The sequence below is a fragment of the Rhea americana genome, unplaced genomic scaffold, assembly GCF_003343005.1.
Source record: "Rhea americana isolate MKP2758 unplaced genomic scaffold, rheAme1 scaffold_177, whole genome shotgun sequence".
In the NCBI taxonomy this organism is placed as follows: Eukaryota; Metazoa; Chordata; class Aves; order Rheiformes; family Rheidae; genus Rhea; species Rhea americana.
In genome coordinates this window covers 676,106-690,904 of record NW_028185894.1, presented here as the reverse complement: position 1 = coordinate 690,904, position 14,799 = coordinate 676,106, and the positions used below count along the sequence as shown (strand labels likewise).

Below are 14,799 nucleotides of genomic sequence, written 5' to 3'. Positions count from 1 at the left end.
CAAGTCTAACTATGGAAAATTCAGAGAACTGGGCATTTTTGTCCTTGGACAAAAACCATCTATGCCATCTCCTGAAGGCTGCAGAGCCAGCTAGAAACTTGTTTCACTATTCCTACCATCACCCTTCTTCACAGGGGCAACCAAGTTATGAAGGACAGATAAAGAAGAAGGTCAAAGCTGAAGACTAGAAAGCCTTCACATAACACAAGCCTTCAACAGCTCTGTACACCTTCAGCAAAGGCATGATAAAGGACAGTTATCATTGGGCAGATGCTAGAGGAGATGAAATCAGCTCATGTCCATCAACCTCCCCTCTCCTTAGACATGTTAGAGGGAAGAGCAGGCAGCCATCACCTCCCCAGGAAGATACYAAAAGATATAGAAGAACTAGAAAGTAATGAGAGGAAAAATATCACCAAGTTTGTCGAAATTTTTTTAAAAATCCAGAAGAGAACCCTAAATTTAATCTCTCTCTACGAACGCATCCCCAAAATTGATTTTGAGAGACACTACAGAGGTGTGACATGCATTTTTGCTTTTTTAGTTCCAGTCCTGATCACACGCAGTCCACATACGCTCATGATACTAACTTCACCAGAGAGTACGCTAGCAAAACGCAACAGTCTAACAAGCTACAGGTGTTTGGCACAGAATGAGTTAAGACAACTTAAGAACACCTTGAAAGCTCTTGGTTTTGARACATCTAGGTGAAATGAACAACAGTTTTACCCACCTACACATGGTTGTGTAGGAAGATTATTACGGCTCCTGACTGATTAGCTAAACTGTCTCTGGGAGAAGAGAAAAAGAAAAAAAAAAACAGATTTTGACAACTGTGCACACACAGACTTCACAGAAAGAACTGACTTTAAAGGGAGATTACTGTGGTAGAGCTTGTTTAAACAGACGATCAGTAAGAAGTGCAAAGTGCATCTCCTCACACAGGTGTGTGCCATGGTTTCAGTGAGCAACATTTAGGCAAGAAAGTACAGATTTTGCTATCTTTCTTATTTCTGTATGTGATGCTTACAGTAGGAAAACTAAAATTCTGGATATTCACYCTTATTAATTTTGTTACCAATGTAAGTCATTCTCAGATCCCTTAAGTCCAGTCAGAAGAGACTGGATCCAACCATTCACCCATAGGACCAYAAAGCCCTCATTGTTTATTATTATYATCATCTTTACTCTATACATCACTTTTTCATAGATGTACCTGCTTCTGAAAACTGCTCGTTTTCACCTGCACCACCAATAAACAATAGGGAGTAGTTATATGAATCTAAAGTCAGAAAGACCTTTGCAAGCACCACCAATGGAAAAATTTGGATGCCATTATCTGAATCATCCTTCCTTGCATTAAAACTGAATTAACAGCAGTTTAGTTTTCTCTACTTTGATAACACTTTTCACATTTTACTCTTCAGAGACTTGTAGTTTTCCATCTGAAGCTTATTCCCCTGTTTGGAATCTGCTTCACTTTGTTTCTTACGCAATAGGTCAGTGCTGCTGAGCTTCAATACTAAAACCCCAGTAGAGGTTAAGTAAAATCAGACTTGTAAAAATAAATCTATTCATGCCAAAGCAAGCTTTCAAGAATAAATTCATAAACATGGAAGTTCTTCCACATACTGCACTGTGAAATGGTATCTCTGCTTTTCTTTTAGTTTTAGAAACAGAGCAAGGGATGCTTAAATTACATTTTAATTTCCTGGGAAATTAAAACTGTAGCATAGGTAGTAGGTTGCCAATTTACAAACTGTTCAATTGAATATTACACTTACGATAACAGGATTTTTTTTCTTATCCTTACCATTTCCACTGATCCATCTTTTGGATAATACAGGAGCTCATAGCGTCGGAACAGTGAAGCATTTGGGTCATACCATTCAGCAATGAAAGCAAATCGGTCAGCTTGACTCTGGAAAAAGAAAAGTAGGGGAAACAGACTATCACAGCAATCATACATGTCTTTGTATATTCAGACACAGAATTAAAAAACTTCTTTCCACTTGTTATTTTCACAAGTCAAAAAAATCACTAATGAATACTCTTCCATGTTGTGCGTATCATCACCAGATCGGCTTAATCCAGCAAGTAGCATCATTTCACTTGTTAGTTATCATCCTTTAAGTACAGTAAAAACAACATGGTAGTTCCCCAGGTAGGCTCCAAACTTATTCTCATTCCATCCACTATGAAGTCTGGACAGTTGTAGCAGCTGCTCTTGGACTTCYTAACATTGTGAAATTGAGCCAGGTATTTGATTTATTTGTTCCAAATGTGTGCTTGCTCACAGTTAAGGTAGAGAATCTTTATACATTTCTCACACTGCCTATAAGAAAACACTTTCTTGTCCCTAAGCAGTGAACTCTGAACTTCTGTTAATGCACAGATAAATGTATTCAAGTTAAAGACATTAGTTTGAATCATTACTTAATTTCCTCCAAGTTATATAAAGTAACCTGGTCTAATCTTATCTACAACTAATTTTCTGCCCTTATGAGGTGTGCTGAGAAAGCTAGATGGCAATAATGTTCRAAGTATATGCTCACCAGTCCTCACCCTTCTGTACTCTTCTCTTTCCCAGCTAAAAATTTAGGTACAACCAAGARCTCAAGTTGAAGCCATGTAGGATTTATTGCCCTTTAAATTTTAGAAAATAGAGCAACATTTCAGTTGTTTGAAAGACTGCCCACAAAGTAGCGGGACAGAAAGAGTACCTATGGGCTTTTATGACAATTCTGGAAAAGAATCGTAATTTTTCCTGATGAGTACAAGCCCGTAAACATACAAAACAGTGATCTCATTTTTGTTGTCAATGCGTTTTTCCTTTCACCATCTCCAACTTAAAACTGACTTAGGATGCGAGTGCTTTTGCATGTTCAAGTCCTAACACAAGCAGCACTGGAAAAGAAAGAACAATTTCACAGTTTTACTACGCGATAAAGCCTTATATCTGTACAGTTCAAAGCATCCTGGCAAGTGCTCCTGCCCTGCTGCCAGGCCTTATGGTACTCCTCACTGTAAAACAAAGACTGGATTATATCACAGAAAGACTTAAGCAGTGGGAGAATCACAGTGCTCAGTAAAGGCTGCAAACTCTTTTGGTTATAAACGTAGACRTCTGTGCAGCAACGAACACATTGTTTGAACTAGCTTTTAACTGTGGTATTATCTCCACATTACAGCCTTTAACATTACTTAAACTGCTGCTTTAGGTGCAGGACCCAGCACAAAACCTCTCTAGGGACTTAGCCAGCCGTGCTCATCTTCATTGCTGCTGCCACCATTCTACAAATACGTAAGCTAGAACAAACACTTTCCTAAGCTGAAATTCACACTTCATTTTTTTCATATAGGCCTTCCCTTGGCAATAAGCAATAAGGAGAGATAATAATAATAAATTAATTTATTATTTATTAAATTATTTAGGTAATAATGACAGATTTCAACTTTGATCTTAAATATGCTCATATTGCTGAAGACAAAACAAAGCATCTGACTGATGATTTGATCTTCATCTTGTCAATGATGCATGTAACAAAGCACCATTCTGAAGTAGTTTTCTACCAAAAAGGTTGTCTAAAAACAAAAACAGTCTCTTGTTTTAAAGAATAATACAGCCAAAATTGAATAGTGAAGTATGAAATAAAAAAGCATGCACTGTCCTTAATCAATGCTTCCTCGTAACAGCAAGACATATATAATTGCATCACTTTATGCCACAGTAATTATTTCATACTGTTGTATCATTTTCAAATATGCTTTCTAGGCAGCAGTTGTCAAAGATGCTACTAATTTTCATTTTAGCAGAACTTCCAGAATTTCCATATGCTTGCTTACCTCAGGCAAGTAACATATTTATACGAACAAGCAAAGAAGACAGCATTAGATTTTTAATTTAGTCATCAGCAGTAGTCATCAGCATCTTCATGGTTACAGTGAATAACCACATTGTGCATTGAGTCTGGCGAGGATTTTGTATGTCTTTTTTCTTTTAACATAACCTTGGTTTTAAGGTGCCTTTGAAATTATTTTGTTTTAAAGATCTTACTCAATGTCTGAGCTATTCATATTTGTTATTCAGCAGGCCACTGCCTGTTATTCAGCTGAATGGCAGAAATRACTATTCTGTATTATCTTCTTTTAGCATGGTAAGGAAAGGCAAAGTAATAAACACTCTTGATTTGAAAAACATTGCTGAGTCAACTCCTCAATGCCCCAAAAATGGAAGCAGTGAGAGGAAGATTTAAAAGGATTATTATTTTTATGTGGAAAAYATGGAGATTAAATAGTTTTTGAAGGTGATCAAAACAAAGTCTGAAAAGTTGGTCCTGGGTCAGAATTAATTTCTTCTGCTTTATGGACATAAAATTGCCACAACAGATATTTTTTCAAATGCACAGAACAAAACACTAACAGAAAACAACAGTTTATGCGAAACTCTCTTAAAATAATTGGAAACTGATTATGTTTGCRAACTGTTAATTGTTTCAGAAGAACATGCTGCAAAGCAAAGGAATTCAACATTAAGAGTAACTTGAAGACACTGGGAAACAAGTGTAATGTAAAAGAGAAGAGGTCTGTAGTTCCACTATTGTAGATTTATGCAAATAGTCTTCTAACAGATAGAAGAGAAACTTGAACACAATTAGCACATGGAATAAAGTGAACATATTCTGGCAAGCCATTCCCAGGCATCACTGAACATTGTACCTCCAAGACACCAAAAACATTAACCAATTTAAAATCATAAGCTTAATAAAGCAAGCATACGTTAAATTCGTAATACTTGCTTCTTTTTAATGAGAACTGAGACATTCATTTAATTCAGGAGTAGGATTTCGAAGGCAAAAGCAAACACAAACAACATTTCACTTCCCATCACATATCATAAGGGCTGCAATAAAATATGTCTTTGCAACCCTGAAATTATTTTTCATAAATATTTACTTTCATCTGCCATTAAAGTGCTCCATCATCAGAACTAGCAGAGCAGAATACTATCTTACGCATTCTTCCACTGGCGTGTTTCAGACCGCAGTCTGGAGGGAAGTCTCAAAGATGAGAATGTACTATCCAAACTATGTTTAAACCTTGATTTCTGTTCATCCTCATAACAAAGGACATTTCATAAAGAAAACACTGTCCAGAAGGGACTGATTAAAGACTGTCTTGTAGACAGTAGCATGTTCAATATACCACACTGCTCTGGATCAGCACCGAGTCTTGAAAGATTTCACAGTCCTGGCCCAGACAGAGCCCTGGCCCCCCATTCCTCACAGAAATGGCTGAAACGCATTGGTCACTAGTCAAATCACYGTAAGCAGCTCTAGTAACAACACTTCAAGTAAATCTATGAATACTTTACAACTCAAAAAATTCCCCCTCTAAAACATAAGTTTCCAGGCATTTCTGTATCTGTACTCTCATCACAACTACACTTAGCCTCTGCTATTCTGACTACCTAGTTAACCAAGCAATTCCTATTCAGACAGAAMTAACCTGATTTTTCACAAGCGTTTTCACATCAGCAGAAAAATTACTAGTATTAAAAAACTCAGTAGCAACTGTGTATTTTATGTTTCTACACTGGTAGTTCTGAAGTTGCTGCATTTAGTTCACTTCTTCTACAGCCCCTACTTGTAATAAACTCCAGGGCCACTGAAAATAGTGATGTCAGGATTTCACTTACTGTGAAGATGGAAAGAATAATCTTTCTTCACTCTTGCACAAGCTGCAGGAAAAACCAGCTTGATTCACTTCTAGGTTTTGCTATTTAGTTTTGTTTGTTTATATTTGTATGTGTGAATATGCAGTGGGAGGGTGTGTGTTGCATGTCTCTGTGCACATGTGAAGCATTTATTGAGGGAAAGCTGAATAAAACAAATAAAATTCTGTACTTAGTTCTGAAAGCGAGGGAGGTAATGGTCATCCTTAGCTAGACTGGGCTATGTTCTGAAAGCTAGATCCAGGCACGTATGAAAGGACTGTGTTCACAAYACACTGCTGCAGAGAGAAATGGTTCATCTGCTATTAAGCTGCTGAGGAAGCTCATAACCAGAAAGCAGAACGCTTCATGATCTGGACAGGAAATGATCTTGTTCTGTATAAACTGAAGACTCCAAAAGGCTTCTGTTCTCTGGTAAGACCAAATGAGATTTTTTCAAAGCATTTCACAAGGAACAGTAGAACGGTAAAACAGCACTTCAGGGACGAAGGAACTTAGATGCAAAGGTAGAGAAACAAGATCATCGCTCCAGTGTGAACTGGGCAGAAATGCGTCTGAAGACAGCAGGCCTAGCTTCAAGTTGTCTTCTGACTACGACAGTATTTTACTGTTCTGGGGTGCATCCATCTAGCCTTTTCCTCTAGTTTTGTCCAGAAATCTCATGCTAGAGTTTCTCTTAAAATTGAAATATGCACTTTCAGGCTCATCACAGACTAAAGGAAGGGAATTTAGATGATTCCCTTTGTTATTAGATGAGCAACATATTTTTACTAACATCTTGCTAAAATCAGTACTATTCCTCACCTCTAGTAAGGATGAAATTAGTATTTTTCTGCCAGTTTGCCACTTTATGCTTCTGAGCTGTAACCTTTGTGAACTGTAATTGACTGGGAACAAGCAGCAGTGCTCAGTTATCAGCCCACAATGCATCATCATCCTTTTAGCTTACTGTTCACAAAAACTTCATACAAAATAGTATCAAAATATTTCTTAAAACTAGGAAAGCCCTGATGTATCTAGAGATAGCAAGTGCATCTTCATGTTCTGTTGGCTGTCTCTATTCAGGCCATCGCACRCTACCAGGAACTTCACCCAGAATGAAGTATTTGACATTGACTCATGGCCTTTTGCCCAAGTATTTACAAGTTCAGGAGTCACAAAGAGTAACACTAGGTTGCTAGCAGGAAGCTTCAAGCCTACTGCTTCTTTGATTTACTCAGCAACTGAAACAGGACTGACTCTCTGAAACAGGATCAGAGAGAGAATCAAAGGGCCTGAATCAACTCCCAGTGAAGCAATACAAAGACTGCACAGACCTCAGCAGAAGCTGGACAGGAGCCAAAAAGATCCATCTTGATATCTGTATTCCGTATTTCGTAAAACTCTAGGCCGTCATTGGGAAATCCTGCACCTGAAAACACTGATCCAGAAACCAGCTGTTTCTACGTAAACTGCAGGAAACAGGACAGACMAGCAACAAGAACAATTCTCATGATTAATGGGTATTCTCCTAACACATAAAGGAAACTTTCTGGAAAGACTGCCCTGAAATATGTTACAACTCTGGCAATAATTTTAAGAGAAATACTTCTTTCACAACCTGGCTCCCAAAACCAGTCTGATAGGGTTCTCAAATATTTTAGGAGAGCAAGAAGATTGTTTTTTATAAAAGACGAGATGGTATCAAATGATGAAGATACAGTTATTTGAAAACTTCTCAGGTGAAGATATCACAAGGCTCACTGGCCCAATGTAAGGTAATCTGCTGATGTGTTAACAGGTACCTAACTTTCAGTTCAAGGAAAAACATGAGTATGTGCAAGTTTGCTGAGTACTCTCTTTGGCTAAGATTAGCCACTTGTTGAAATGGCCATTCAAGTCTTGCCTCTCCTCTTTGTAGGTTCTATCAAAGATAAGTACTGCAGTGTGTCTTGGTGCATTTCTGGTTGGACACCTGCCTCATGCTCTTCAGACATGGGCTGAAGTGGGGGACCTGATCAGCCGCCTTCCGCAAAAAAGTTAATCTCACAGTTGGATCCAGGAGATACTTGGTAGACATATGATCAATCTCTCACAGCAGATATCTAAGACCAGTTATGAATTATTTGAAATAGTTCCTCAAAGCTCATAAATCACGGATCACTCAATTTTACAGACCAGTCATCAGATTAAAATGACTTCTTTAGTACAAAGAAAGTCACTGGTAAACTGCTATTCTGAAGAGCAAGAATCAGAAGTTTCAGCCAGATTTATTTCCACCTTGCTCAAAGGCAGCTACTCATAGACTTCTACTCCCCCAGCAGGTTGCAGATATAAACATCATCACAGAATCATCAGTTTTCTGAAGCACCCCAGAAATACTTCTACTGCTTTAAACTGATCATKGTTGTTAGTTTTCCTATTCTCCCACAAGGTCTGCATCTTCAGCCTTTGAAGTAAGAYAGCTTTAAGCCTTCTACAGTTACATGAGGATGAGCAGCCTTCACCTTTCCTGCAATCTTGTGAAATCAACTCAAGGAARTCATATAGCAAATCAGTAATTAAGCAAAGATATAGACTTGCACTTTCTGGTTTGCCCCCAAAACATGCTAACTCTTTTGGTAATAACTAAGCGTAAAAACTAACCAACATAATTAAAATATTCACCTTCTTAAGGCTCATGTTTGAACTCAAATCTTGACATCTACCATTCTGGCTGCTTTGCTTTATTGTTAACTGCATACTTTCAGGAGTATCCATCTAGGAAACTGCTGGCCCAATAGCACACCTAGCTTTCCAAGTATTACTGTGTGTTTGTGAATTTAGAACATCAGATTAAAAAAATATGATTTCAATTAGCTTTAAAGATAGTTCCATCTATCTTTAGGGTTAGGAGTGCTTTTCTTTCACGTAAGGATGTCTTACATGTGAGAGTCCTCTACAGATAAATCTATAAAGCTGAAAGAGCAAAACCAAAAAACATTCAGAACTGGAATCTCTACAGAAGTATTACATTAAAAAGATGAAGCCAAGAAAGCAAAGAGAACACATCCAGCTAAATGATATTAGCAAACACTAAAGTATTTAATTAGTTGCCTTCCTCTAYTTGTTCAATCTATTTTCATGCAGGGTGGGGGGAAGGAGGGTAGAATCATGAACAGCTTTCTGGTTTGCTAAATAAAGGTTGATGGAAGACAGAAAACGGGATGGGCATACAAGACTCTCGTGTCCCCAGACTCTGTACAATTCCAGACAAGCCAACTTAACCTTTTGTGCCTCCTTTTCTCTAGCTGTAACAACGTCTTTATTCTAGGAAAGTACTGTGATGTTTGTGCAGTGTTTTGGAATTCTCTCATGGAAGTCACCACAAGTTGCCAGTTTTAGACAAGCATTACAACCTCTCTTGGCTCAAACCTTTTTCATTTTTCTTTTTTTGAAGCAAATGAATGCTTTATTTAACTTGAAAGAAGTAACAATACATAAGGGTAGTAATATATTATACACTTACACGTATTTATAAATTTTATATATATACATATATACACACACACTTGTATATACACCCCCATATCTATATATATAATATAGGTATTTAAAAAAGCATTTTCAACAGTAATTTTTTAAAGAAGTTTGAGTCTTCTCATGTAAAATAAAGGGCATGCCAGGCACCAGTTGTTTTCCTATGTATAAAGGGCTTGTCACATTCTGGGCACTAATAAATATAAGGAGTACTTACATAATAACAGCTGTAACACAATTCTAGTTTATATAAAATATACAGCTTAACTTCTTTCTGTAAAACCCATGTCTAGGTTGCTACAGAGAGACATAACTCAGAGAGCAAAAGAATGGTTAGCAAAATAGATGACCTCATGTTACTACAGAGCAAAGAACTTGCTATTTTATCAACTATGTCTATCATTGTAGTTTCCAGGCACTGTATGCCCTTCAGCCTGACTTAGCAAGAAGGCCTGTTAGTAAAACTACAATAGTCAACAATCCTGAGCACATATTTCTAAAATCCTATTCTCTACCTTTCTTCAGGATTTACTAAATGATAAGTAGTTCTGCAAGTACCAGAAATATTAATGCTTGGTTCTCTATACTCACATTTTTCATCTCTATGTTTTGACTACAGCTTTTCTTTAGCTCAGGCATTTAATAAAGGCTCACATCCATCTGAATTCTCTGATGTCTAAGTAGTGTGGAGTTCACACTGAAGACTTTCTTTAAGGATGCTTTGCAAGGTTTCTTCCTCTTCCTCATTCTTGTGAAACTTGGGAGAACMTCATTGTCTTAGAAATATCTATCTCTGCCAAACCCAACTGAAATCTGTCAGTACTTTTCAAACCTACTGACATGGGATAGAGGTCAAATACACACAGGCACTGACTGTGATCACATGTAAACTTTGGCTTTCTGAGGCAAGCAGGCTGAAAGCAGCTATATAAAAATTCTATGTGCATGCTACAAGTAATTTTCCATCATCAAGAATTTGTTAAAGAAAAATCTCACTTTGTGAAAGAAAAAGGAATGAAAAAGACAAGAGCAGAAAATACCTAAGACACTATATATTAGTGACAATTCTGCAACACAGAAAGAAAAGACTTCAGACATACTTGTATTTAATATATAATAGTAAATACATTTTGAGTAGCAGAAAATGCTTTCATTTTCAGCATTATAATGCACCTTAAATCCCCAAATAAATCCTCAGCAATGAACATTTATTAAGCTGTGTTATTCAACCCATGTTCTATCTCCCCAGTTTCCATAAGGCAGAATATTTTCCAGGCAAAACTTAAATTCACAACACTGTGTAGATAAGAGCACTCAATTAGCTCTCTCTCTTCAAATTCATTTTCCTCCTCCTCCTCTTCYATTCCTCAGGTTTCTGACACATGAGCTGGTATCATTTTTAGAACACTGATTCTGCAGCCCCCTCGCTTCTGTTGGACCTCCCACCACTTTCTCAGCAGGCTTTTCTTCAGACAGTCAAAAAAAATCACTTTGCAAATTGAGAAACATTTGGCAATTGCAGTTTCACATGACAGTGTCTTGACTACAGACAATTCTCAATCAAAACCTCATACTCAAGCAAACCTAATGTCAGAAGCTCACTGGTGAATTCTGTAAGCAGATCTTTTTTTCTTCCCCTTGTGTAAAGAAAATCCTGCCTATAGAAAATTTCACACCAAATTCTAGACAATTATTGCAAGCTAATTAAGTACTAGCAAATAATATTTAAACTATTACAATTCTTAACCATCACTCAAACCCTATTAAGTGAGTCAAACCCTCTACCACATTTACCCTGCTGTAAATAAGTACTGCTCCTCTAGATCAGCACAGTTACTTGACTCCCAGTATTACTGGTACCTAAGCTTCACAGATGCCTTTTGGACTGTAAGTGCTTATATGGCTTTTGCTGCCTGGACCATCTGCTGCCAAGTAACATGGAGATTCTTCAGGCTCTGTGCTACTGATGAAATGAATCTTAACCCTTGTCTGGGATCCCAGTTCAGTAAATAACCCCCATATGCTCAGAGGTCTTGATGAACACAACTCTAGAAGGCTGGAGRCCCCAAATTCTCCTCAGATTTGAGAATCTGTATTCTCCCGTCCTATTAGCCAAGTTATCTGGCTGTTGTGTCAGCTTACTAAGCAAGAAAACTTCTTTTACTAGACCATGTAATTTCCCCARGCTTCCTATGAAATATTTAGGAGTGCTCAGTGAAACCTATGTATATTTTTAAAATTCTCACGCAAGAAAGGCAAAGCCTCCATACCTTAACTCCAGTTCTCTGTAATTACATGYTACAATTAAATACCTAAATTACAAGATTCATGTTATTTTTCTAACAATGTCAGAATGCAACTTTTTAAAAACACATGAAGGATCCTGTACTGATGTGCACTGCTCTGTGAAGACCAGCTAAACTCTGTCTGTCTTTAGAGGTATCCTTCCTCATTTAATGCACGTTACAAGCTGTATTGTATGTAGCTGAAGATCGTAAGTCATATTATTGTGCTCTTTAATTACATAATCACATATAATTTCCCTAAGAGTATGGGGGAGACGATCAGCAGCGCTCAGCATTTGCTTAACTGCCTCCAGTGAATTCAGGAAGAATCTGACACTGATTTTAGTGAAAGCAGAGCTGTTCTCTGACGCAGTAAATCAGTTGTAATACAAGTCATGCCACAGACTTAGGCCACCTGCATAATTACATTCGACTATGCATCTGTRCTTTACAAAATCATCAACAGTGGCCCAACTAACACTGCTGAAAGACAGGTCTCTGACATTGAAATAAGAGGCTAGTGTCTGCATGTAACCTCCAAAACGGCAACAGGGTTACACACGATATCTGTGCACATCCTGTTRCAATATTCAGCCTGTATTGTATCTGCAGGAAAAACATTTTTGAAAGGCTCAAAATATAGCCAAAGATAACTAATGTTGATGGAAATACTCAAAGGCATTCTTCTTTTATAGAGGTCATTCCTCTGTCAAATTTCAGTTTTCGATTTCCAACCTTTTCAGCACTAAAGCTCTTTAGAGGGATAGTGAAATACTTTTTTAATTAGGACTGATGTTTTCAATCTTTTTGTTCCACACATTCTTATTCAAGTCTTGCCATTAAATATTCACCCTCTAGTAGAAGTTGTCTGGGAAACTTCCAACAGCAAGGTTAAAATTTCAGAAAGTTATGAGCAGTTTGAAATAAAGGTTTAAAACAAAAGATCTACAAACACAGAACCAAAGCTGTCAGCAGCACTCCAGATTAATAGAATGCCTCCAGCATCTTCAGACTATCTCACTTCATCGTAATCTTCTGAAAATCATTTTTAACAAGAGCTGGTTGCCTTGGAGCCACAGCTAAGAGAGAGAGTGACCTTCAGGCAGCCAACAGGGGCAACCGTTWGCGCTGATGAGTTTGAGAGAGTGTTCCAAAGACCACATATGCTGCGCTTACCTTGACCATCCACAGCATATAACYGCAAGTAAAGATTTACAGTTCTATCAAAGCAGCAAACAACTCTGCTGACGTGTTTCTTATTCACTACTGCAGGCACTTAAAGCAAGCACTTACTACATGCTACTGTTTAAGCAAGTTCTCCTTCCAAAGCTTGTGCTAAAGTTAAAATACTATTTTTTCTCTCATTGTATCAAGTATTAACTCCAATGCAGTTAGACTAAATCCAGATTTTGGCTGGTACAGACCACACTCTGCAAACAACTGTGTGGTCATACCTCCTCTACACTGAAGTCAGACTGATGACAAGCTACTCATGAACAGAAATTCTCATGATAAAAACTGGTCAGCAATTTCCATTAATAAAGTTGTCAAAAATGTAAATATTCTGGCAGGTATAATGGGAAGAAAAATTGGTAATTATAATAATGTTCTTCAACTCTGCCAATCCTAATGAGCTCTTCCAGGCTAGTTTTAATGAAAATTTCTTTTATGACTAAAAATTTTACTTCTCCCCTATAGCATAAGACATTTGCCATCACAGTTTTGAGCAGACTTTTTTCCTCCCCACAGGTAAAAGGTCTCCACTGSAGACAACAGGGACTAAGAGATTCCAATCCCAGGCACTTGCAGTCAGGTTACTTAGAACGGTCTTTATAGCTACTCCCTGCATTATTAGCACATTCAGTGCCTAGCAGTTTGGGGGAAAAGAGCCTAATTTTTCTCAATTTATCCATTTGTAAAATGGAAATAATCATCATCATTTTTTTCACAGCAAGGTAGCAAGACTTAACAGATAAAATATTCATTTAGGCATCAAAAGCCCCCCTCATCACTCTTCTGCAAATATGGCAGAGGCAGTTCAATTAGTTGATCCTCATTTCCCACTTCTGCCAACTCCTTACTCCAGTGCAGAAACTGGACACCTGTGGAAGGAGCCAGAAGAGGGCCACTAATACTGTGCAGCCTGTAGGCTCTATGATTGCCACCTGGAACCACTGCTACTCTCCAATTTCAGCAACAGTAAGGGCTGAATCCAGACCACTGTTCCCTCCTTCTCCCCTGTGATTTGGGAATGTACAAACTCACAGGTAGAGTGATTCACTCATTAAAARTAGTATGCCATAACAGAGAATATCTCGCAGGGCAAGGATGGTATTGTTATTGTATAACTAGAAAACACACAGTATAACGTAGTCCTGCTCCACAACTACAATTCCTAAATAATTCAGCAAGATAAAGGATACAAGCAGAAGGGATGTTAAATTTAGTGAAGGCTCGTACTTAAATGTGCATGCAATTTACATGGAAGAAAGTGTATGTGGTCTCAAGTGTGTGTAACATGTCTTCACTTCTAACCACATGTACACCCTTCCCCTACACGGCTCTCTTTCTAGGTATGCTGGAATATCATAGAGAAAAAAAGCAGAGATTTGTGTGTGTGTGTGTGGGGGGGAGGTTAATAAATAAGGTATTGAAAGAAGAGTCCCATGCAAACAGAGAACCTGCAACAGGCTCTCTGGAAAACATCTCCCAGAGCTGCTTCTTTGTAAATCAAGGAGCACCACCTAGTGTTCAAAAAGATTAAACACTTCATTTAACCATCAAGAATTAAATTCTGAAAYGATGAGTAAAAAACTAGTTATGTTTGCTACCACTTTCTAGTGTGCTATAACTCAAAATTAGTAAACTGATAAGAGGTAGAAATGGCTACATTATAAATCACACGTCGCAATAGCCTAGGCAATAAAGTCAGGGAAAAGTGGCTGAAACACAGGCATGTGGCTTTCTTGAATACTCAGCCTACAAATTTGCAAATACTACTTGTTTTAAAAGAATATCAGAATTATCCACTCTAGGACAACTTACTATGGCCAGCTCAGAGAGCTCATCTCATACTGGAAATATCTTTATCTATAGACATTAGCATGAGAAGAAAAATTCTACTTTTTGCTTATCTTATCAGGAGATAATTCTCATTATCCATACAAATACTTGCTAAACTCTCAATCTAAGTAATAAGCTATGGCACTGTTTTGCAAAGGCTAGCTGTACAATTCACTCCTTTTAGCAGTCTTTACTTCTTTTTTTTTTTTTTTTTTTCCT

At 37.6% G+C, this 14,799-nt stretch overlaps 1 protein-coding gene across 1 annotated transcript in view; it reads right to left on the bottom strand.

Annotated features, from left to right (window-relative positions):
- Window positions 1-14,799, bottom strand: part of NME7 (NME/NM23 family member 7) — a 94,370-nt gene that overhangs the window by 73,348 nt on the left and 6,223 nt on the right. Inside the window, exon 2 of the mRNA XM_085301454.1 lies at window positions 1,814-1,921. Within this exon, the coding sequence (XP_085157580.1) occupies window positions 1,814-1,921 (108 nt within the window). The remainder of the gene's footprint in view (window positions 1-1,813; window positions 1,922-14,799) is intronic.